The sequence below is a fragment of the Hyaena hyaena genome, unplaced genomic scaffold (assembly GCF_003009895.1).
Source record: "Hyaena hyaena isolate Hyena2069 unplaced genomic scaffold, ASM300989v1 scaffold_169, whole genome shotgun sequence".
NCBI lineage: Eukaryota > Metazoa > Chordata > Mammalia > Carnivora > Hyaenidae > Hyaena > Hyaena hyaena.
The window spans coordinates 515,703-540,654 of record NW_024080801.1 but is presented as its reverse complement, the minus strand read 5'-3'; the positions used below and the strand labels follow the sequence as shown (position 1 = coordinate 540,654).

Genomic DNA, 24,952 nt, shown 5'->3' with positions numbered 1-24,952 from the left:
ACCCTCCCACAAAATGAAGTAAAGGAATTTAAAAAGTCTAAACCCACAAAGATAACAAGGAGGGGCAAACAGCAGATAAGAGATTGCAACACATTTTTCAGGGAGGGAAAGAAGGGGGAGGTGTGGTGATGGACACAGCACAGAGGAGCTAACGCTCCAGGCCCCTGCAGAGCGGGGTATGGACCTGATCTAGCTGTTCCACAGGCATCCCAAGAAGCCCAAGAAGGGTGGGGTACCATGGAAGGCAGGGTGAACACGGGACTAAAAACAAGAGGGTCCGCTGCCCACACACAGTGATGGGTAACGGTAACAGAAGACTGCCCTTGCTGCCTGGGGCTCCCCAGTGAACCATATGCACGTGGACGGGAACAAATAATACTCTTGTATTTGACCTCCAGTCTTGACATGACTAGAGGTTGAGGACAAAGAAGGAAAATCGAAAAGGATGATAAAGGAGATCTCAACTCCTCGCCTATCAAGACCAGAAGGAACTCCACAGTTACTTCCAAAATCGAGAAATCGAAGAATAGCAGGATTTGTGTGTTATTAAGAAATGTTGAGGCCAGGATGAGAAAAAAACAGCTACAAGAGTTAAGTGCGGAAGCCTCCGGAAGCAGAAATGGCAGGCAGTAGAGGTGAGACAAGGAGCCGGTTGGGTTTTTTTAAATCACAAATCTCTGGAGACAACGTGATTATTTCAATTGTTTGTACATCATCTTGATGAGACTCAATATCAACTTGGACCAAAGTCTGGTTGGGATACACGTCCCCTGCTTGGTCGTGGCTGTGTTACCCACTCCTAAGCACCCCCTCCACCATTCATGACATTCATGACATAACAATGGCGAATGCTATGTCACAGCACTTTAGAAAGCTGTCACCAGGTCGTACACCCAAAGTCCTAGACATAAAGTCTCCAACAGACACAGACAGAATGCTGTGTAGAACGTGCAAGTTAGCTCTTCCAACGAGGTGGAAGAAACTCACGACATGGGTTGAGGCCATTTATAATTTTAGCCACAGCCTTGGCTAAATGATTCCTTCCTACACAAGCTCTATATTCTGTCTCTTCAGCCAGGACTGTAATGACAGATGTCTGGAGCTCCTCAGACATCATGTCACAGGACAGGAATTAATGTCGCTTGGGCCCTTCGAGTCATTTCCTGACTAAGAGAAGGCAGAATAGGGTCTTGCATCCAGGCCCACGCTCGCCTGCCTCACTCCCAGCTCACCCTTCTCCAGAAACCACTCTGCCCACTTCTCTGCATTTCCTGCTGCCTCGTGACCAGACAGGGCACATGGGGGGAGGTGGGGGGAACATGCAGGAGGGGGGGCAGCCTCAGTCTGGACCATGCTCCTGGGCTTGGTGCCCCGCCTCAGATGTCACTGTGTGACACCCAGTGCACTGAGGGCTGTGAGCCCCCACTTCCCTGCTCTAGTAAACAGCTGGTGTTTTCCCTGTTTGCCCACAGTGCCACTATTCTTGACATTGGCCTTGGACTGTGCAGGTCTAGCCATTCCTGGACAGGGTGAGAACAATCCTCAGAATGAGAAGTGCAGGAACTAGACTAAACCCTCCTCTGCTTCCAACTGATTGCACTATTTGGCCAAGGCGTTTATTTGCTGGGAGCCAGTTCCCCCATCTGTGAAATGGGCACGGGGCCAGCGGGGCCCCATCGGGGCATGTGTACAGTTTCCAGGAGCTCGAATCAATGAGGGTGAGAGGCCCAGGCGAGCTATCAACCACTGGGCAAAACTAAGAGAGAGGAGAAGGAAAAGTGAGGTGGACCTCTCCTGACAGAGGCTGAAACGACAACGCGCTTACCTTTCTCCGGGAGGGAAGGCAGAAGCACCGAAGGGCAAAATCCGGGAGCATCGTTCTGAGCAACTGAAAAAAACAAGAGGCAGCCTTTTAGGTCCTCTCTACAGAGGCTCAGGGTGGTGATGGCAACATCGGACCTCGGCTCCCGGAGACACCCTGAATAGGTCAGGATGGGGCCATGGTGACAATCACATCGCAGCGGCTTAAAGCCACCACCACCCAGGGTGCTCTCTCCCTCGCACTATGTGTCCACAGTAGGTGGGCTGGGGCTTGGCTCCGTGTCATCCCCCCGGGGGCCCGGGTCCACCACGTCCCTGTGCTCCCTGCCTCGCCAACACTGCGGCAGGGAAAGAGAGTGCAGCAGCCTTCACTCTTGCTCTGTGGCTTCTGGCCACGAGGGACACACCTCTCGTTTGCACACGGGTCACTGACCAAAGCCAGCAATGAGGCTGGGGGATGAGCAGGTGGGGTCCCGCCGTGTTCCAGGGACAGGTGGGGGATGGCATGTGTGCTTACAGCCATCACTTCCTGACTCTGTTCACTTGGACGAGGCACTTGACCCCGTGCTTCCACATGTGCGTGATGCAATAATACCACCCACCTTGGGAATTACCGTGCGGGTGACAGGAGGGAATGTCGTGCCAGGCCCGGGGTAAGGTAAGCGGCAGGTGCCCATGACTGGCGGTATACAGGGTGGACAGAGCACAGACTATGCATAGACGGACCTGGACTCAAATCTCCCCGTGCCACTTCGTAGCGGCGTAGTGTGGAAGGATGAGTCATCTGACCTTTTCTAGACCCACTTTCGGCATTGAGGGAATGAGGATGTTGTAAAAGTTAAATGAGAAACCAGGCATACCCGGCAGAGGGTCCATAGGTGCTCCTTATCTTCTTCCCCCTCCCTTACTGAACAGATCTGAACAGAGCACCATTATTTTCTCCCAGGGGCCCAAACCAGCTGCCAAACCAGCTGCAGGGCCCAGGTCAGCAGTCAAGGGCAGGGCTCTGGGGTCAGCTGCCCAGGGCGAGATTGGCTTGGCCTCTTCCCTCTGTGTGCCCTCCAGAAGTGATCTCACCTCCCCGTCCTGTCTGTAGGGAAGGGCTTACAATAATACCGCCCTCAGGCTTGTGAGCTGTAGAGGAGCTGGTACCTGTAAAGCTTTGTGCATACAGCAGGCAGGCCCTCAATAAATGCTGGCCGTGACCCGCTCTTAACATTGCCCTTCTATGGTGACATGCTGTCTGCTGTCCCAGTCTCCCTTCATAAAAAGCATGGATTAGAGTCACACTCTAGTCCAGTCCCAAAAGTGCTGCCCCTCCCCTGTCTTCTTCACTTTGGTCAGGTGACCCATAACCCAGCCTCTCTTGGTTCTAGAACCTTCAGTTGTATTATGTCTTTTTTTTTTTTTTAATGTTTTTGCATGGTCCACCTTCCTGGAAATACCTGCTCCCTCCCAGTCACTCTAAGGCCCTGGTGCCCAGGCTGGGTAACAACACCGAGCCAGCCCCACGCTCCACGGTGTCTGATTCAGCAGGTCTGGGGGGCGGCCTGAAAGCTGGCCTAACAAGTTCCCAGGTGACAGTGATGCTGCTCATCCGGGAACACACTTTGAGGACCACAGAGCTACGGTATCGGTCATCTACCGTTCTGTGAGCTCCTCCAGCGAGGCTCAGAATTACCAACCACGGCCACGCTCCACTACACACAACGTGGCTTGTTTGTTTAAATATCTGTCTTTCCTGGAAGAGAGCAGTTCTCAGAGCAAACGTCCTGCAAGTTAATGCAGGCTTTGGAGAACAATTAGACCATCTGTATCAAGGGCACTCAAATGCTCTCACTCTTGGACCCAGTAATTCTGCTTCTGGAAATGTATCTTGAAATGCAAAGCAAGCTCAGCTTGCAAAGGGAACATTTATGCTATAATATTGTAGTGAATAGTACTGTGTTGTGTTGTGAAGAATGCATATGGTACACATACAGTGTATGTTTATTTCATGGTACTGACTAATCACTGGAAACTATGGAAAAATCAGACACCATGAGAACCATTAGACAAGGACAGCACATTCCCAGGGATCACCCCATACAGCTCATCTCGGTGAGCACCACCAGGGAGCATCAGCACTCAGCACCATCAATCAAGCTCATCTCAGGGAGCACCACCAGGGAGCACCAGCATTCAGCACCACCATTCAAGCTCATCTCAGGGAGCACCACCAGGGAGCATCACCATACAGCTCCTCTCAGCGAGCACCACCAGGGAACACCGCCATGCAGCTCCGCCATGCAGCTCATCTCAGGGAGAACCACCATGCAGCTCATCTCCACAGACAAGAGATTGCATGCCTCTACTGCTGTTGCTCAATGTACCTGCTCTCACCCCTCGGCAGTATTTCTTAATAGGGTTTTGCCTTTTGGGTAGGACAGAGAGACAGCAAGATGGTGGCCATGGTGGGGACATTTACACCACGGCTGGTGGCAACCGCCACTAATCAGGGCTTCCTCTCCCCCTCGCCAGCTGTAAACTATTGGCCAGCACTGCACAGAGTGGGGCTCACAATAGGCCCTATCTCATCGGGGGTGCCTGGGGACCGAAGGAAATGTTGCTGCAAAATGCTAGCCTGGTGCCTCCATGGAGCCCACCCGGTGCCGAGTGCTTGGCAGGAGCTGTGAGCGGGATGCAAATGAGGATGGAGCGTGGACCATTTGGTACCCCTACCTCCATGTGGTAGTTTCGGCACGTGAATTGCAGAGAGGCATAATTAGAAGGCTTTTCATTTCCTACCCGGCTCATGTTGCCTTATCTAGAATTGCTACAAGGTCCAAGTGCATCTCCTTAGCAGGAACCGTGTAGCTTCGATGGTTTTTTTTAGAAGCCACATTTGACTTTATAAAGAAACCAGGGACGCTGCCCCACTTGCTGGTCATGCTCAGCTGTGGAGAGAATGGGCAGCCTTCGTTCTCTCCAAAGAGCAAAGGGAAGGCCTGCCCTTTCCAGAAAACCCTGGGCTCTGGGGCCCTGCTGGACCACAGAGTAGCACCCGTTCCTCCCACCCTGGATGCTAAGCGCGCTTGCTCCCTGGGCCCTACTGCTGGGGCAGGGCCACAAAGGGCCTCTTTTGTATTCACGCTTGCTCAGCCCAAGCCTCCATTCTGCACTGACCCAAGGAACTTTCTGCTCGCTGTGGACAGCAGAGTCCCCATGGGCTCTCTGCGGCCCCCTGTTGGTGCTCCCAGACAGGTCTATGCCCCTCTCTCCTGGATTCCAGAAGGCTAAGCTCTGGCCTTTGTTCTGTGGACAGCCTGGCACCACCCAGGTCATGCCATGATTGCTCCATTGCCCGTGTGTGCAGGTCTCTGAAGCTCTGAGGGCTGTGAGGGCAGGACCCTGGCCCACCTCACCTCCGTAGCCCACTGCCTGTCCCCACACAGTGGTCACTGTTCCCATCAGCCCTCTCTCCTTTATCTACACCCAGATTTTCCCTGGAGACGCTTTTGCATAATCCCTCGTAGAACAGAATTCTCTTCCCCTTTCGTGCTCCAGAAGCACCCCCCCGCCCCCCGCCGTGCATCCCTCCAATGGGAACTTCAGCCACATCTCCGGCTAGCTCTGTGATTGAGGAGACAGTAACTGTCTCTTCATGGGGGGAATAGGAGTAGAGCCATTGTCACAGGGGGTTCATAAATTAATACAGGGTAAAAGCGCTCGAGGGTGATGTCTGACATACAGGAAGTGCTTAGGAAATGTTTGTTTCTCTCACATCTGCCCCCTCAGCTCAGCTGAACCTTCTGCAGGCAGGACCTTCTACCTCCCATGTTTGCTCGGTATTTGACGTGTATCGGGAACTCAGTGAGTATCACTTCCTTTCCCCTTCCTCGGGGGCGGTTCTTCAGAAACGGGACCTGTGTTATGCTTCTCGTCTCTGACTCTCAGCCTGGAGTCTAATCCGGGGCCTGCAGTCCACACTCACTACAAATGTCAACACACACTAAACGGCCACTCCATGGCTCTGAGGCAAGGGCAAAGTCCATTATGGAAATCCTTTGCAAGAATTCGTCCATAAAAACTTAGGCTTCCTGGCCAGAACTGATGGAAAGGAGGAGATCAGGGTCCTTTCCACCCTTCAAGGCTCAGGCAGGCAAATGACAGGGTCAGGGTCCAGACGCAGGTCTTTCTGACTGACGGAATCATTATGTTATGTGGTGGGGTCTGAATAAGACATGATTCCTGTGTGGCCTTGGGCGAGTGACTTCACCTCTCTGAACCTCCCTTTCCTTACCTAACAGCGGTTGTGAAGATTAGATGATAATGCTTATAAATGCTTCATCCAGTCAGGCAAACAGAAAGAGCCCAAGGAATACAGGCTGGATTAGTAACACCAGAAGCCCTGGGCACGGTCAATGCTCAGTCAGTGTCCTTTGAAAGACAGCACTGCTCTGAATTTTTAATTCCCTGGCCAGTAGTTTCTGGACAGAACTCTGAGTCCCCAGCCTGACCCCACAAAATATATATCGGAAAAAGCGAGTCACCTGTGCCGTCAGATAAAAAGAAACAGAACAGACAGGATGAACTGGAATAATGACCTTGGATTCTTTTCTTTGCCAAGTCCTGCCATGATGTTGTAACGCTCTGGTCTGATTCCCATGATATTTCTGAACAAATGACTTATTTCTTAAGCTTCTTTTTACCCAACTCTTCCCTGGGCTAGATGAAGATTGGAAATGACATTGTTCAGTCTTCTGTGGGGTGAGGAGATGGGAGGAGGGATGGGAGGGGAGAGGGGCAGGGAGGCTCTGAAGACTAAGAGTTTCATTTCGAAGACCCCAAAACATGCAGGGCCGGTGCCGGGTCTCCTGTGGGCCATAGTACTAAGCAGGCATTCACTTCTCCCCTGTCCCAGTGAGTTAGTTAAAGCCTATATGGAACATTCTTCTCTAAATAGAAACCCAGGGAGGCGATTTCATCCCACAACCCCGATATTTTTCCTAAAATAAGTCAGGACGTTACAATAAAATTAAAAGCATGACCCTAACCCCGAGTGAATCCAGACCAAGGATCAGTCACAGGATGTTCAAGGTAGACTTCGGCAGGGAAGATTCCATCCAGTCTGCTAATCATTAACTCCAAATAAATCTTCCCTGAAGCCAAGGGATGCCACAGGGATTAGTAGGCTCCTGGACAAGGGCCGAGGGCCAGATTCCCCCACCGAGCCCCATCCCAGCCCCCTCGAGTTGGAAATGGGCTCTGGTGCCACAGACCAAACCACTGACCGGTCTGGTTTGTTAGCTTATTAGTTAGTTTTATTATTATTTTTTCAATGTGTTAGTCAATTGCTTATTAGTTAATTGAGTTAGGGGAAAACTGGTCAGAATGTGTGGACACTGTCACAGCCAGTCGATCATGGGATAGAGAAGCTCTGCCAGCAACCTGGAAACAGAGAAGAGTGACGTGTAGGGTCACCAGCTCTGGCCTTACAACCTCACTCTGGTTGTGTGGTTTACATTGACTGGCTTCAACTTTCGATGCCGCCCTCTCTTCATCTCAACACGGAGGGAAGATCGCCTATCCCATAGGGCATCATGGGTATTAAATTCCATGCCCCGTAGAAACCCCAGCGGGTGCAGGGACACAGCACAGGTGCCGACATACAGCAGACATGTGAGAAACATCAGTTTTCTGCTCCCTTCCTCCTTGGGGACACAGTGTTGTGTTGGGTGAAGAATGTAGAGGTCAACGTTATGGACCTCTAAGATTCCTCCAAACTAGACATTCCATGAGTCCCCTTTCCAGGGCAAGTGGCTTGGCAGGGCCAGCATCAGTCCCATATAGGCTTTGAAACAAACGAGGAAGCCATAGGATTGGAGGTAATGAACCTCATTTCAGCCTCTCCATTGGACAGCCACTCAGAGAGGGTTTGTAATCTTTTTGTACCCAGGACATCTTTCCGGACTTGCTTCTGGGACACAGGGTGAATGGGTCCAGTATCTAGGAAGTTCTCCACTGTTCCTCAAGCAGACCCACACCTAGAAACACCTGGAAGGCAGGAGCTGATTGGACCAGAGTGAGTCTCAATCACTTTTTTACCAACAGAGAAATGGAGGAAAGGGAAGACTTTCCCAAACACAAACCTATAGTAGATGGCAGACATGGGAAGACACTCATCTCTCTTCTTTTGAGTACAGATCTTCTCCATCACACCATGCAGACCATTCATTCATTCATTCATCTGGCAATTTCAAATTGAGCTCCTCAACCAGCACATACGTATGAAGTGCCCACACTGGGGCAATGCTGCCTTGACCCTGAAATCCTAACTCCATGTCCACTGTCAAATACACACCAGTGTCCCCCTCTCCGTCCCCAAGACTTGTCTCCATTGTCCCGACTAATTGACAAGTTTCTAAAAATAAAGGAACTTGGCAGAGTGCACGTCTGTTTCTCTCCCCTGCCCAGTAACGGCACCTTAACTATACTTTGAGGACCCTCCTCTCACCCACCATGTATTTCGAGGACAGTCACTCAGGCAGCCCCACCCTCCCTCTTGCATGGGAGGGCCGGTAGCCCAAGCTGGGCCAAACTCTCTCCCTTGAATTTAAAGCTTGACTCTAACAACCAAAGTCTGATGATAGAGACTGTCCCTTCATTCCTGCTAAATACACCCAGGTCGCCAAGACCCAGTGAGTCTTCTTCCCCTTGAGTCTACCGACAACAGATAAATTGCTCTCCTGCTGAAGTTAAATAGCATCAATTTCTGTCATGCGTCCCCAACGAATCCCGGCTAATCTACCTCCCAGCCCAAGGACATCATCTTCATACGTGGTTGGCAGGCAGTCAACGGAAGACCCCCACGTAGCCGTGGGGGACAGGTTACTCACCAGGTTTCTGGTACCATCCAAAGGGATAGGTGCGGACTTCAGTGTCAGGGGAGCCGCAGTCCAAGATGCGCCAGCTTCCTCCATGCTCCTCACTGCACGACTGACGTCCCAGGCTGTTCAGAGTCAAGCATGTCACCTTTCCTCCTGGAGCAAAACAGTAACCAGGATGAGGAAGCGGATGATGACGGAAGATGCTCACCGGATGAGCAAAATGCTGCAAACCCATTCTCCAGAAGGCACTGGGGGTGCTTTACTGGGTTCCAGCCATGACCTTGGCCACCGCTGCAAAACCTGGTACTGCAGTGAACTTGTCTAAGAGCAGGGGGGGGAGGGGGATGGAGGGGGCAGATCCTGAAGGGGCACCACCCGCCACGAACGCAGGGCCATGCCAGGTCTCTGTTTGCATCACATCACTTGACCCTCACACCACCCCATGAGGGGGGGAGCACTGGTAACCCCATTTGCACATGAGGGGGACCGAGTCGCTCTGGGATTAAGTGGTTTTCCTTGAACATCACTAGCAAGCGACTAAATTCAGCTTTAAATTCAGGTCATATGGGTGGATCCGGGGTTCATCCCACCAAGCCTCCCGAGCTGCGTCTGGAGAGACGAGGTGGGAGCCTGGAAGGGGGCCGTTTCAGCAGCCTGGCCCGTGTCAAGGTGCCCGGACAGTGGGCCAGGAGCCACGCCCGGCTATTCTGTTTAATAGCCACCACCCCTCCCCAAGCCCCTACTTCCCATCCGTGAACCAGGATCACGCCTCCCCACCCACCACGTGAACGAGTGCTCCAGGCCGCGAAGCGCTGGGCGTGGGCAGGCGGGCTTGGTACCACTCTTACCTTGTAGCTGGGACACATTTAGAAAGCCAAAACCAGTGCAGCACGGGTCCACATCGCACAGCCGTTCACACTCGAAGAAGCTGGCGTGAGAAGAGAAGAGCAGGCACAGGGATTCTGTGAGTGGCCCCGGACCTACTGAATTACACTCATTCTTACTTGCAGGGGTTCCTTTCCTCAGGACTCCTTAAAGTGGGGATGTTTTGGCCAGGATGCATGAGTGGATTCCTAGACTTGCAGGTCCTCCAGAAAACAAAATTGTACTCTTTCTCAGGAACGTAGTCTTGGCATCTTTCATCCATTGGCTCATTCCTTCATCGAGCATTTACTTTGTGCCTGTTACGCCCCACTCTAAGCTAAGCTCACCAGCATCCTGAATGTGCACCTACAGTCCTCTCAAGTAAGAAGAAAGTCCAGCTTTGGGCTCTGGGAAAAGGAAGAGGTGGTAGGGAAGGCGTCTTCAGAAATAGGAGACTCCACGGGCTTCCGGTCAGAGTGACCCAGCGAGGTGTCCATAGGCAAAGACCTGCACATTCCCCCTGACTCAGCTTCCCTTCCTATCTGCTCCGATCACGCTCTGGTTTGCTGAGTCAGCATATCCAGTCCCCAATCTCAGGACCTACTCGCTGAATAACTCAGTGTGGCTGCTAGACCCCCACCCTCAGCTTCTTGGACCGGTCCTAGAGAAATGCGGTGGCCCCGAGCCAGCGCTCCTGGGCTCAACTCCGCTTCCCCTCCCCCTGACTGCATGCCCCAGTTCTGATCACTCGTCTTTAACGAGCTCGCTCAACCCCTCAGCTCCTTCCCGGTGGGGGCAAACTGCCTCGTTCTAGCCATTTTCCTTCCTTGTCTTAGGAGCCCCTGAATTCAACTCACATCTTTGCCCATGCACAAACCCTCCGTGTCTTGGACGATTTTTCCAGTGCTGACTGCATCTCCGCCCTGATGCCTATGGACCACTTACCCCACGGCTCCGTCTCCCAGAGTCCTGCCCACCTGCCTGCCCACCATTTTGTTTTCCTCTCTTGGAAGCCCAGGACTGAGCTCCAGCCTAGATGATGTGCTTTCCATCGGAACACATTCTCTGAGTCCCCGGCACTGGGGTCCCGCCTATCTCTGGTCCCAACTCTCCCTCTCCAGCCCTGCCCCAGCATCACAGGCAGAGCCCTGATAGATCTCAAAACAGCCTACCCCGTATCACCTTTTTCAGTCCATTTTTCAAAAGCAGATACTTTTTTTATTTTTGAGAGAGTGCGGGAGGGAGGGGCAGAGAGAGGGGGACAGAGGATCCGAAGTGGGCTCTGTGCTGATAGCAGAGAGTCCAAGGAGAGGCTTGAACTCACAAACTGTGGGATCATGATCTGAGCTGAAGTTGGACGCCTAACCGACTGAGCCACCCAGGTGCCCCTTCAAAAGCAGATCACGACCACCAGCAAATGACACGGTTTCATAAATCAACAACACTTCACAGACCAACAGTTCATACACCGATGACTCTCGAATTCTAAAGCAGAATCACCAGGAGGAGAATTTTACTTAAAATTCAGATTCTTGAGCCCCCTCCCAGGAAATGCTGATTCCGTCCCCAGAATGTGTTTTGCAAAAAGTCCTCTTGCTGACTCTGCAGGGTGGGATCCACCGACTGGGCCGAGAGAAATATCACCTTCATGTAAAACAACTAAATAACGGCTAACTAACACAACATATAATAACATACTTTTAAAAATAATATATCAAACAAATTAAAAGTCCTTATACGCTTGCGATCTTGTTAAAAGTTCTACTTTCGCTCCAGATTCTGCACACAGCACAGCGAGAACTGCTGACCCAGTTTATTACCACGCTCGATAATGTTTGTTAATTGATGGGACACAGGTCAGTGTTTCCCTTTTGTGTCAGCTGCCTGGATGTGCCGGGCTCAATTGTGTGTTTAGTATCAGTAACTTAGCCATGGTTTTTGATATGGTCACCTCCTCATTACCTTTCCACCCTTCATGTTGGGTTTTATGGTTTCTTATGCGTGTGCCTTTAGTTGATATTAAGTCATCTTCTTTATGGAAGTAGTAAAGTCTTAATAATAAATATTTGAGAGGACAGAAGTCGCTTACCCTTTGGAAATGGATTTTTCAGACATGGGCACTTTGTTTCGAATGGAAATCCCCGTCAGTTTTTGGAATGGCAAGCGAGTATAAAAGTTCTTCACTTTATCCTTCAGCATAACTACACGGTGGAAGAAAGAAAGTATATATTATTTAAGGATAGATTTGTTGTGTCTATGAATTATGAGGATGATGGTTTACACACAAGATCGAGAGCTTCCGATTAAAGATGGCGTATGAAACTCACATGCTTATTCTCTGCTCTTATCACAAATCTCACTAAAATGATAGTAAGGGGATTCTTATAAAGGCTCACACACACAAGAATAGAGAGAATAGGATGGGGCGCCTGGGTGGCTCAGTCGGTTAAGTGTCTGACTTCAGCTCAGGTCGTGATCTCACGGTTTGTGAGTTCAAGACCCGCGTTGGGCTCTGTGCTGACAGCTAGGAGCCTGGAGCCTGCTCCGGATTCTGTGTCTCCCTCTTTCTCTGCCCCCCACTTCTGCTTGCGCTCTGTATCTCTCTCTCAAAAATAAACATTAAAAAAAAAACTTAAAAAAAAGAATAGGAGAAAGGATAGAGCAACAAAATTCTGGAAGCTAGAGAGCACAGAGAGAAATACGTGGTTGACTTCATAGAGCTGTGAGAGCTGAATCCCCTACTTTTCTGTGGGAAGAACAAGCAACTCTATACACCTTCTGGAATCCCCAGAAGTTTAAGTGTTGAAATCACTGGGATGAAGGTGGACTAAACCAGGCTGGAAATCCCTAGAAGAAGCAATGAGGACTCCAGATGACTTCCCCCCTTCTACACAGGAGACAAGTGCTCTCTCCCCACTGGAGAAGAAGATAGAAGGTTTCTTCTCCTGAGAAAACAAAAAAGAGAGGATCTCTGGGATGCACCAGGTGGAATTCATGGTGAGAATCCCACCCTGAAACTAGGGGATTCTTTCAAATCCATCCACATGGTGAAGGCTGAGACTCTCATCTTCCAACCTTATTTGTCATCCAAACCAATAGCGGCCAGGCTCATGGCCCCAGGCCAGGTATTGCAAGATTCCTCTATGGGAAGGACCTAAAAATAAAGACCTGAGGGATTCCCCCAAAGGGCAGCCCAACTAGATTATCCTCCGGAGAAACCTAAAGTCAGCAAGCTCTTGCCCCATACGTTGAGCTTCCCAATCAGCTCCTGGGCCCCTCTCTTACATTTGAGCGTAAAACCAGGGGTCACCACAGATCCGAGAAAGAACTCCAGCACCAACAGGACAGTGAACAAAGCATGCTAATATTCCAGAAGAAATGGAGATGGTACAGGAGGGAAAACACTAAAAAAAAAAAAGTCTCATGAATGTCCTCAGAGAGAAAAATCAACTTCCATCTTGTGAGAGCCACTGTTGGAGTCTTCTGTAATATACAGCTAAATGGATTTCAACTGATAGGAGCATGAACGGTGGCTTTCTCTAAGGAGTACAACTGCAGACGAGTTTTTCTCTGTAGTCAACTTGATGCATTTCTAAATGGTGCCGCTTTGTTACAAGGAGTGTGAGTAGCTTCCATTTTACAAAGAAGAATACATTAATGTGGATATTTCTCAAACCATGGGGCCAGCAGCCCACTGGAAATGCAGTTTGTGCAAATCCTGCCAGGGACTCACCTCTCTTCCGGTACAGGGTCTTTGGCCGGTGGGGCAGGATCACTCTGCAGCCCTTGGGACTGGACTCAATGACATCGTCACACACCTGGGCTTCTGGGTAGAGGGTGCAGGTGAAGTGCAAGGGTGCACTGTCTGTTAGCTCCGCCAGCTGACAGAAAGAGGGCTCCTGGACACAGCCTGCAGGCAAGAGAGCAGTGGGTGTGAGGCCTTGGGAGGCCTGTGGGCAAGTAACCTCCACCTCTAACCAAGTAATGCTTGGGAGAGGTTATTCCTAGGAGGACAGAGACCCAGGACAGTTGAGAATATCCAGTCTGGAAAGCCCAATAAAAATACTAGAGTTCTGTCAGCTGGGGAGATGAAGGGCCCCAAACACAGAGTCCATGTGGATCTGAATAAAAGAAGAATCTAAGAAGGTGAAGAGTGAGCTGTGTTTCTCAGAAATACAGGAGAAGAGAAAGCAAATTCCATTGGCTCTTGACCCAGGACCATCTCAGAGGCAGTTGGGATCTTTAGACCAGAGGTGACAGGACTATAAAACCTTTGTGAACTCTGTGAATGACCTCTCCTGTTCCACTCCCACGTCAGACTCTCACTGGTCTCCATGAGCTCGCTCACAGGGCTGGGTCATAGTTTATTCATCTTCTTTTGTTTTCTCATCTTCAAGGTCAAATGCAAGGCTTAGAACACAACACATGCTAAACATAGCACATGTCTGCTGGGTAAAGGATGGGTGGATGGATACATAGATGGATGGAGGCATGGATGCATGGATGGATGGATGGATGGGTAATGGCTGGTTGGATGAATGGATGGATGAATAGACAGGTGGTTGGGTAGATGGTAGGTGGGTGGATGGATGGATGATAGGTCCTGGGAATAGAGATCATCTGTACTATAGGCTTCTTGAATACATGGATTATGTCCTGTCTTTCTTTCGTATCATCCATAGTACTAACACTGAAGTGATTCCTGAGTTGTGCCATTGAGTTTCATCATATCTATTTCTCAAGAGCTATTTAACTAGGTCTGTGTTGCCTGACCAGAGGGTCCAGAAGAGGAAGGATGGGTCTAAGGATACTTACGAGACAGGCACCACAGGTTTGCCTGCTGCGATGAAAACAGGTGTTTGAAAAGCCAGTGCTGCTGGTTGGGCAGCGTTAGGCTTCCATTGACAATGACCTGGCTCAGGTCCACAGGGAAGAAAAGTTCCGTTGTCAAATCTGAAAAGGAAGGAGAGAGTCAGCTTCCTTTCCTTTATCTCCACAATGAGTCTCTCTCTCTCTTCCCCTCCCCTCCTCTCTCCCTCTGTCTCTCTGTCTCTGCCTCTGACACACACACACACACACACACACACACACACACACACACACACACACACTTGTTTTAGTCTGTGCGAAGCCAGAACAGGTCTGGAGGAAATAGGGCTGGGAGTCTAGCCAGGCAGGAAGGGTTTTGAAGCCTCCAGAAAGTCCTAAAAATTATAGAGTTGCAAAATCTTAGACTCCTAGTTTGGAAGAAACCTTGGGAGCCATCTGGTTCAACTTTTCACCCAAGGCAGGATGTTTCCCCACGGTATTTCTGGCCAATGTCCCTGCAGCCCCGCGTGACAGGTCCGTGCTGACCACGGCGGCCCACTCCGCCATCAGGGACTTGTGGAGTCCAATCTGTCGCTTTGAACCACTGACGCTCCCGTCTTCTGAAGCCATGCAGAAGTCCTATCTCTACCCAGATGGCAGCCTACATCTGTGAAGACGGATCTGCTCAGCTGCCACCCCCCGAAAGCTCAGCGTTGCTACTATCCTTCAGTCTTTCCCTGCACCCTCACTGCTGTGATCGCCGGCTTCAGGCTCCTTGAGGGTGCCCTACTGCCCCCGGGGACAGAAGTGCAGCTTCCTTCTTGGTCCAGGCCCCACCTGTATTTTAAGCTTAACCTCCATTTGCCTCAACTCATACTCCAGAAACACTGTCACATTGTTTGCTGCCCCAGGACTGTTGACTGTGCTCAGCCCTCTTCCTCACCCACCTCATCCTGTGCTTCAAGGACCAATGCTGTTCCCTCCTGCCCTGATGACCTGTAGCTTTCTAAAGAGGCTCCCCAGTGCTGAGGGGCCCAAAGTGCCCTTCACCAGAGCTCTGACTTCACGGAGGGGCTTACCTGGGGGCATGAAGCTGTTCATGGAGATGAGTTGGGGCCCATTTACAATGTCCCTTAACTCAGGGCTCTGGCATTATATGGGCCCCCATTTGCCTTGGACTTGAGCATCCTCCCGGACTAGGTTCACGAAGACTGAACTTTTTCACCAACAAAAACCACCAAACGAGGTAACAATGTTACTCACATCCACTGAGGCCAGAAGTTCAGCCCTGGCAGAGATGCCAGAGACCGTGTCACCCTCCCCTGGGCCTCCCCACCCTTCTGGGTTCTTAAACTTCATATTATTGTACAACGGACCAAAAAAGGAAGCTCACTTAACAAAATGGGGTGCAGGCTGGCTCAGTCAGTTAAGCATCTGACTTTGGCTCAGGTCATGATCTCACGGTTTGTAGGTTCGAGTCTCCCCCATTGGGTTCTGTGCTGACAGCTCAGAGCCTAGAGCCTGCTTCAGATTCTATGTCTCCCTCTCTCTGTCCCTCCTTCGCTTGCACACTATCTCTCTGTCTCTCTCAAAAATGAATAAACACTTAAAAAAAAAACTCTCTTATACAGTGGACAGTTTGCATGCCTGTCTCCCTGCCTGGCACAAGGTAGGAAAGCACGAGTCACCCGTTAAGACAGCAGAGTAAGAAAAAAAATAAGAAGAAGAAGAAGAACGCAAGAAGACTAAAGGCAAACTTGAAGTTCCTTCAATCACTTTGCCCTCGGAGCCTTTGCACAGGCTGGAAATGCCTGGCGGATCCTTCCAGGCTCCTCTGAGGAGCCTTTCTGACTCCTTCAGCCCACATAGCATCTTCCTTCCCTGGCATCCTCACTATACCTGACACCTGTCCCCTTACAGCCTTTGCCGCGGTGTCCTGCCATGGCCGGCGTGGGGGAATCCTCACTAGCCTGCGAATGTCCCAGGGCACAGCCTCTGTGCTCAGAAAAATGTGTGGCGGATGGCAGAATGAATACGTAGCCCCCTCAATTTGTACTGGGTTTCCACGCCCCTTTCGGGAGAATTCCTCGCCTTCTGGTTTGCGCGCCCCCTGCAGGCAGGGAGGCTGGTACAGGCCTTGCCGGACAGGAGGTGGTTCTTGCTGGCTTCCCTCTGTGTGTGTCTCAAACACGGAGACTAACTGAAGTAACCTGGAGCAGGAAGGGGACAATTCCTCCCTAGGCTTTGATCGAGAGGCCATTCTTGGGGACGCCGAGGAACAGTGGCCACAGAAACGGCCCTGGCCCCACCACAGAGGAGCAGATCAAAGGGGCTTCTCCTGCAAGGGCGTGATCTTCCCAAGCCCAGGAATGTAATCAGTCAGAAAGGGAAAGCCGATCTGAGCTGGGTCTATTCAGCCTGGATCCTTCCAAGGTCATGGGCGGGGGGCCCAGCTCCCTTTCTGGTGGCAGGAGGTGGGGACGGGGTGTGTGTCGGGGGGGGGGGTCCTTCCTGTGGGAGCCACGTGATAGTTTTAGACATGTGACCTGACACGGTGTCTAACGATGGGTTTTACAGAATGCCCAGCATTTCCCCAAGGTCCTTTACCTGTTCATTGCCCCAATGACCCCCTGGCACCGCTAAGGTTGGGGAATCAACTAACAGGAGTGCCCTGGGCTGGGCAGGGACCGGGGCAAACAGCAGAGCCATGTCCCTGATGGCAGGAGCAGCTCAACTCCGCTCAGAGGATGGTCGCCAGGCGGAAATTTGAAGCCAGTTTTGCCAGAGCTTTTTCCTCTGTTTTTCCTTAAAGAAGCTTGAAATCGGAATTTTTGTATAAAATCTCCCAGTTAAAAAATACTGGCTCAGTTCAGAAAAAAAAAAATTCTCTCTGCAAATCAAACCAAACCCTATCTGCTCAATTAGCCAGGGGGCCCCCAGGACTCAGCCCTGGAGCCCACACTGTCTGGGCCAAGGAGCAGCCAGTGTTCTAGAAGAATCCAGACTTTGGAGGCAGCTGAGCAACAGCCTGAATCCTGGCACTCCTGCTGCTTTCTTCGGGCCAGACTGGCTTTGAACAGGGGGGTCCCGAGGCATTGGGGTCTCCCCTTCCTCTGAAGTGGGGAGTGAAGTGAAGTGAAGTGGGAACAATGATACGGGTCAGCAGACTCGTCCTAACCTTTGCGAGATGATGCATAGAAAACACCAAGTGCAAAGCCTGCCCTCAGGAGGCTCAGAAGGAGGGTTCGCTCTCTTCTGCCTCCCTACCTGGTGAGTTTTGAACTCACCCTTGCTTCAGCGGGAAAACCATGGCTGGCAACAGATAAACTTGAACGCCAGCTCTGAACGGCAGAATGAATTTGCCAATACACTTGCACAAAGATCAGAAAGGTGAAGGTCCAGGCCTTGGTGCAGAAGACATGAGGCCCAATGCTTGCTTACGAGAACCACGGAGGGGCAGCCTCTGGCACAGGCGCAGACCCGCCCACTTCCCCCCACCCTGCTGGCAAAGTTAAAGCTTCCTCTGGAAAACCTCTGAAGGTCCAGAAGCACCACTGTTAAGAGCACTGGACAGGGAAAGCTATGCTGACCTTAGTTTCCATCCTGAACCAGGATCTGCTGTCTGATGGGCAGTTACAGGGACAGAGAGGACTGGGGACAGGACTTTGAGGATGGCTTGCTACGAGCCAGGCTAGGGGCTGAGTCATGTCATCTCCAACGCCACTGCTAGCACATAATAACAGCCACTAATTCTCCAAGCACCTGCTCTGGGCCACTGCAAGTTCAGCATTACCTACTCCATTTCCACACTAGCCCTGCCTCATGGGCACTGCTGTCTCTCTCATTTATCTAGGGAGAAACTGAGGCTCAGGGGAGGTGACTGAGGGCTGCAGAGGTAGACAGAGGCAGAGCTGGGGTTTGAACCCTGCTCTCCTGGGCTGAGAACCTGCAATCTAAACCAGGGCACAACCTTCAGTTCCTACAACCCTTACAAACGTGGAATGAACTCATAATTGCCCAACTTTTATGGCATGAGCCCCCTTGCTGGTGGTTTCTGCACATTATCTCATTGGATCGGGACAAAAGCCCTGGATAGAGAAAGAGCCTATGATTTTGGTGGCCTCTGTCAGGTACGAGGCAATGTGCCAGGTGCTTTACCTGCCACGTCATCAATAGTGGGATTAGCAGAAAGCAAGGTAGTTCTCCACATGTTGAATCAAGGCTCTTAGCAAGTGTAAAGTACCCCTGGCCGTGCAGTTAGCAGTAAGTGGCTAAACAAAACAAAACAAAAACAAAATGGCTCAAGCCCTATCTATCTGCTTTGCAATGCGGTGTCCCCCTCCATTGGCCATGCTCCATTGTGCTGGTAGACTGACCTGCCTCTCTTTTCCCTTCCCCCATCTACCCTTCCCTGCCTTTCCTTTCTCTTCCTCCTCCTTCCTCTTCCTCTTCCTCTCCTTCTTCTTCCTGGCTCCCACCCTGAGTTTGCGCCCCACCTAAGAAACAACAGTCTCAGACACCAGGGACAGTGTCTCAGACAGCATATACCTTCTGTCCCGGGTACTGTACAGATTTATATCATCCACTGCATAAAACAACCCTTTCTCAAAAGGCTCTCTAGAAATCTCACTCAACAATTCCAGAATATGCACATTTTGCCTACACTCGCTGACCACCGTCAGATGAAAAGTCGCCCTTTAATACAGTTCGCTGGCTTTGCGACGACGGCTGTTCAATTTTCCAGTAGCAGTGTTGATTTTGCAATGATCTCACTTCGCTTTCTGTGCCAACGGCCCCTCTGAGGAGCTGTCCGTATTTGTGAAATGAATAGCTGGGGTTAAAAGCTTAGTGGGCAGGGGCGCCTGGGTGGCTTAGTCGGTTAAGCGTCCGACTTTCGCTTAGGTCATGATCTCGCGGTTCGTGGGTTCGAGCCCCGCGTCGGGCTCTGTGCTGACTGCCAGCTCAGAGCCTGGAGCCTGTTTCGGAGTCTGTCACTCCCTCTCTCTCTGACCCTCCCCTGCTCACTGTCTCTCTCTCTCTCTCTCTCTCCTAGAAATAAATAAAACATTAAAAAAAAAAAATCTTAGTGGGCAGTCAGTCCAAGGTTACGTAACAGGGTGATGCTAAGAAGTCCATCCACTGATTAGAGCTGTGCCATCACCATCTTGCCTCCAGCCGGACACCCAAGTACATAAAAAGTTTTCAGAGTTGGTACCTGGTTCTGTTGGAGCCACTGGCCTTACTTCCGTGTCTTTTCTGCATCCCATAGACTCAGACCGAGACCCTAGGTCAGAATCTAGGAATGAAAAGAAAGGACCACTGTTACGTTGGGCGGTGGAAAAAGGGATCAGCAAAACGGCATTGCGGGAAATCCTCACAGCCCACAGCCCGCTGCCTAAGACAGGATCTGGAACAAATCCAGGGGCAGAGGACTCTACTCTTTGGCCTTTTAGGGAACATCCGCCAACCTCTCAACAACAAAACCATGATTGCCCTTGATTCTGAAATGATCAACAGTAGCAAAGCTAACGAAAAGTGTTCATAAACGTTGGCCTTTCCCATACCTCATGAAGGCAAGGAGGAAGCTTCCCATTTTACTCTAGAAAAAATGGAATTGTGTACAGATGAGAGGACTTCTCCCGGAAAATGCAGGTGGAATGTAGATGAACTCGAATTTGAAAAAAATAAATAAAATCTCCAAGCTGGGAATCTGTCTTCCATGAAAGCAGCTGAGCCCGTGAGGAGGACAGAGTATTAGACAAGCGGGGGTGCTTGTGCTCAGTGCTGCCAGTGTCCCAGGGAGCAGCCATCCCTTCATTCTTCGCCAGCTAGCAGCTTTTTATCAGGCAATTTGGATGACTAGGAAGCACTGAACTTGGAGCCAGAGTCTGGGTCCCACCCCCAGGAACCCCCTCTATGCTTTGTTTTTCTCGTCTGCAAATGAATAAAATGTCGCCCCCTTCTACAGCCACCTTACAGGGATGACTAACGAGAAGTATATCATCTCATTAAATCACTTGGAAATGGGAATACGGTGGACACCCTCCTTTTCTTTCTCTCTGCTCCCTCCTTTCCTTCCTCTTCCTCATTCTCATCTGCCCTTCCCCCATCCTCACCACCACGAGCCCGAGCTAGCGGCTGGGATGCACGAGGCACTGCTCCGATCACTCTGCCTGCCTCACCTTGGAGGTGCTCCCATGGCTCTGGGTCACCAGTGCTCTCACCGCCGCGTTGCCCGCGAGGAGCCAGGGCTCGGAGGGGATAACTGTCGTGCCCCACGTCACAAGGTGGTGAGTCACTGAACCAGAAGTCCTACCTGGCGACTCCACACTCTGTGCTCTTTCCCACGATCTCAGTTCACGGGCACAAAACTGTCCTGTCTCCAAGGGGACCTGACATGGGTGGGGAGGGATCCCGGGAAGAGGAGGGAAGTGACGCAGGGGCCAGATCTGTCCTCACTCTCCCACCAGCCCCATGGCCTTGGCTGCTAAGGGTCCACTGCTCAGGCTGCCTCCCGAGGCTGGGGCCCCTACAGCGAAGGTCTCTCAGCCTGTATTTTTCAGGCTCCTCCGTGATGCCTTGCACCATCCCGTGTCCCGGGCTCTGAGGAGGCCCTGGGTTGGTGTTCAGGAAACTTGAAGGAAGGCGAACAAAGCAGACAGGAGACACCAAATGTGCACCCACACCCACAGCAGCACTACCTCTAAGCAGGGGTGAAGGCACCAGCACATGTCCTGTCTCCTCACCCTGACCTCAGCGGGAGAGGCCCCTGTGGCCGGGTCCCCTAGAGAAATGTCTCCCTAGTCTGCAGGGGCCTCCAGGCTCCCAGCCTGTAACAAGGGCCGCTTGCGGTCCGTGAACTTGATCTCGCAGGAAGCCGTGTTTCCTTCCCCCCGGCCCTTCTGGGGTTTCCACACTTTCCATTTCTCTTTCTAAGGTTTGGTGTGTTATCTGATGAGAGTTGAGCCCTTCTGTGCCACTCAGAGCCCTCACTTGGAATGCACATCTCTACAGCTGCCTCTCTGGGGAGCAGAGGGCCCCGTGAACGAGGGGTGGGGCCAGTGTCGTGTAACAGTGTCCCGCTCACCCCGCACCCCACCCCACACCTCCCACAGCTCACCTTTCCAGAGATAAACCTGCTGGAAGCTGGTAATGGCATCCCGAGTTCTTTCCAGGGCAGCCGGAACTGCGAAGGGAGATGTTTATTTCCAAGAGCTTCAGTGAGCTTGTTCTCACGGCGGGTGCGGGGGGTGGGGACCCGCCACGGCCACACTGACCCACCTCTCCCACACAGACCCCTCTGGGCCTGAGAACTCTATTTCCCACCCAGGTGCGCCCTCAAAACGAGAGTCTGGTGAAGCTGTCTTCCAGATCTCCGGTACAAAGCCAGAGCTGGTCAGCCCCCAGGGGTCTGGCTCGGGGCACCAAAGAGGCTGTCGTGGGGAGAGGCCATGAGACCATGACACAGAATATCGCTGAAGGAACCGGGGATGGGCCGAAAGAGAACCAAGGCCTCAGAGACTCTGGTGCTGCGTCCCTGTCCTTGTCACCTCAGTCCTCTGCGATTCTTGCCTCACGGGATGAGGCTCCTCAGCATTTGATACGCACACTATGATTGGTAGCTGCCATTATTTAATTCGTTACTAATATTATTTGGTTTTCTTTTCTGCCAAACGATGCTCTTCCAGCAGCACCCTTGGGTGAGAATGGTCTTGCCACGCCACTGCTTAATGGTCAGGGTGGTCACTCTTGCCTCTGCTTAGCTCCAAGATCCTGCCACCTCCCCTCCCCGTGGTGTGAGAGGCTAAAAAAGGGGCTCAGAAACAGATTCTAGCGGCAGACAACCCCCCCCACATGGCAGGGACCACACGGCTCACAATCTGAGTGATCAAGAAGTGATCACATTTTGTTCATTATTATTAAGAACCACCTATTATTATAGCCAATTATTATTAAGCCTCATTGCCATTTACCCAACACTATGATGATCACTTTCCAGATACTGTTTCATGTAAACCTCGTAGATAAGCATTTTTGCCCCTAATTTCCAGGTGAAGGTCAAAATCCAGAGAAGTCAATGCCAGAATTCAAATACCACTTTCTTGGCTCCAACCCCAGAATTTTAATCACCTCACCAAAGAGAGGATAACCTATTTTAGAATTCTGTCCCTCCAAAATGGCAAATACCTCTAAAGGTTCTTGTGTTTAGAGAGGTGTTTAAGGAGGTTTAAAGAAGCTCAATTAAACAGTACTAGTTGGAAAATTCAGCCATTAAAGTTATGAGCCCCTCCCCCGCAAGAATGACCATGCCCTATGCCATGGGGGTGAATAAAAAATATTGAGCTGTACTTCCACTTGGTGTTGCTGCTAAACTGGGAATAAATAATGATTCTAGAACATCTCACACTACCCAATATTGGGATTCCATGTTTCCTTAGAAAACCTACTCATAATTCTCTCAAAGTATGCTTCAGAGGGTGGATGTCCCTTAAAAGTTTGGGGAAGTTAAAACCTATCTCAGTAAAATAGAAATTTGGATCTCTGAAAATCTGAAGCTCATTCTGCACACTGCAGAGGAGCCCACCTTTCACTCCTCCAACACTAACACAGAGCAGAGGTCATCCTCTTAATCTGTTCTGCTTCCGCCATCTTTCCTGAACACATATGCTTATGATGAAGGTCAGACTCAGGCACTTTGTCCCAAGAGAAATCAGAGGATTTTTTCTTAAAATCTTTTTACATTCAAATATATTTGGCATACTAACTCTTCAAAAGGATAGAGAGAGGAAGGAAGGGAGGGAGGGAGGGAGGGAAGGGAAAGGAAGGAAGGAAAAGAAAGGAAAGGAAAGGAAAGGAAAGGAAAGGAAAGGAAAGGAAAGGAAAGGAAAGGAAAGGAAAGGAAAGGAAAGGAAAGGAAAGGAAAGGAAAGGAAAGGAAAGGAAAGGAAAGGAAAGGAAAGGAAAGGAAAGGAAAGGGAGAGAGAGAGAGAGAGAGAGAAAGAAAGAAAGAAAGAAAGAAAGAAAGAAAGAAAGAAAGAAAGAAAGAAAGAAGGAGAGAGAGATGGAGAGAGAGAAGAAGGGAGGAAGGAAGGAAGATGTAGATACAGATATATGTTTTTGGCAACATACATGTAAATAACAGATAAAGTAAGTAAAATTTTCAAAATAGTTTAGACCATCCATTGGGATTCTTACTTATCCTATAAAAGTAGGAGACACCTCTTATCTTTAGGGTGCTTTCTTGTTCTCAAATCTAAGACTAAAACCAAAGGCCACTTTACGAAGTACTTTGCCACGGGTACTACTGAGCATTTAGATTGTGGATCCTCAACAAGTATGAGCTCACATCCCCACCCCTGCTCCTTCCCAGAGCAACAACCCCTCAGGAATTTCTTCACCACTCAGCAGTCCCCATTTCTGACTTGGGTGACTTGGTGAGACTCTCACAAAATCCAGAATATTCTGATGTTGCGTGCTGGGTGTGCCCTGTTCTCCTGGAGTGGCAAGGACAATCACGGGGGCCCTTCGTCACCCAGAGAAGAACAGGCGCTCTGCACAGGTGCACACAGATCTCACATTGTATTTTGGGGCCAGAATGCACTGAACTGCGGTGGGTATGAGACCTTCAGAATCACTTTTTGTCCATCTCGAGGCAATAGAGCCCTGTGCCTTCTAGCCTGGAAACCATGGTGAGTCTTAACCTCATCCTAGAATTTCACACATTCCAACACAACTCAATCCAGTGGCATTCAGGTAAATTCAGCAGTTGAACTCTGAGCACCTTCGCAGATCCTGAAAACCACCTGACCATCAGCTACAGATTGACACGTAGGTGTCTGTGCAGAAAGTGATGATGCCTTGGTGGTTTTAACTACTGATACAATTACCCGGTCTCCACAGGTGTGACAGGGGACACAGGGGAGAAAGTAATTGCATCACCCTCTGTCTGTCCCGTCTCCTACCCCACGTCCACATCCACACTCACCTCCTCCCACTTTCCAGATCAGTTAATGGCGCCCACTCCTTCCTGCTCACCCTCTAGGACCCTCCTCTCCTCTCCTCCTCTCCTGCATCAATCTCCACATCCAACAAGCCTATTGCCTAAACTAGTCTCAGATCCGTCCCTGCCAAGGGACCCACCATCCTTTAACACAGTTTTAACACATCTTTTAACACGATTAGATTTTCACTGGTCGCCTGGACTCCTTCCCACTCCTCCCCCACCCCCACCACCAGCCACACAGCACCAGCGTATCCTTCCCGAAAGGGAATCCTACCTCCCGTCTTGCAAGAGCTAACACACATTTCAGAACCTACTTCCCTGTGATCTGGTTCTTGACAGTGCGAGCAGCTGTGTGGCTTCTCCAAGGTGCCCGTTTTCCCAGTTACACCTAACATGTGCTTTCAGGCTCCTGTGTCACCACGTGTGTTTCTCCTCTCTGCTTAGAACTCCCACCCCCTGCTACCTTCTTAACCTCCATTCATCCTTTAAGAAAAAGGATCTGCATATCTGCATCACCTCTTTCTAGAAGGTAGGCAGGGTTATGTACCCTTCCTCTGGATTTCCGCAGCACTCAACAAGCACCTATG

The 24,952-nt window shown here is 50.7% G+C and overlaps 1 protein-coding gene across 1 annotated transcript in view; it reads right to left on the bottom strand.

Annotated features, from left to right (window-relative positions):
* TG (thyroglobulin) overlaps positions 1 to 24,952 on the bottom strand; it is a 254,014-nt gene that overhangs the window by 143,374 nt on the left and 85,688 nt on the right. Inside the window, exons 28-35 of the mRNA XM_039240195.1 lie at positions 21,484 to 21,549; positions 19,579 to 19,659; positions 14,370 to 14,507; positions 13,288 to 13,464; positions 11,644 to 11,755; positions 9,539 to 9,618; positions 8,700 to 8,843; positions 1,826 to 1,888 (exon numbers count right to left, since the gene is read on the bottom strand). Coding sequence (XP_039096126.1) covers positions 1,826 to 1,888; positions 8,700 to 8,843; positions 9,539 to 9,618; positions 11,644 to 11,755; positions 13,288 to 13,464; positions 14,370 to 14,507; positions 19,579 to 19,659; positions 21,484 to 21,549 — 861 coding nt within the window. The remainder of the gene's footprint in view (positions 1 to 1,825; positions 1,889 to 8,699; positions 8,844 to 9,538; positions 9,619 to 11,643; positions 11,756 to 13,287; positions 13,465 to 14,369; positions 14,508 to 19,578; positions 19,660 to 21,483; positions 21,550 to 24,952) is intronic.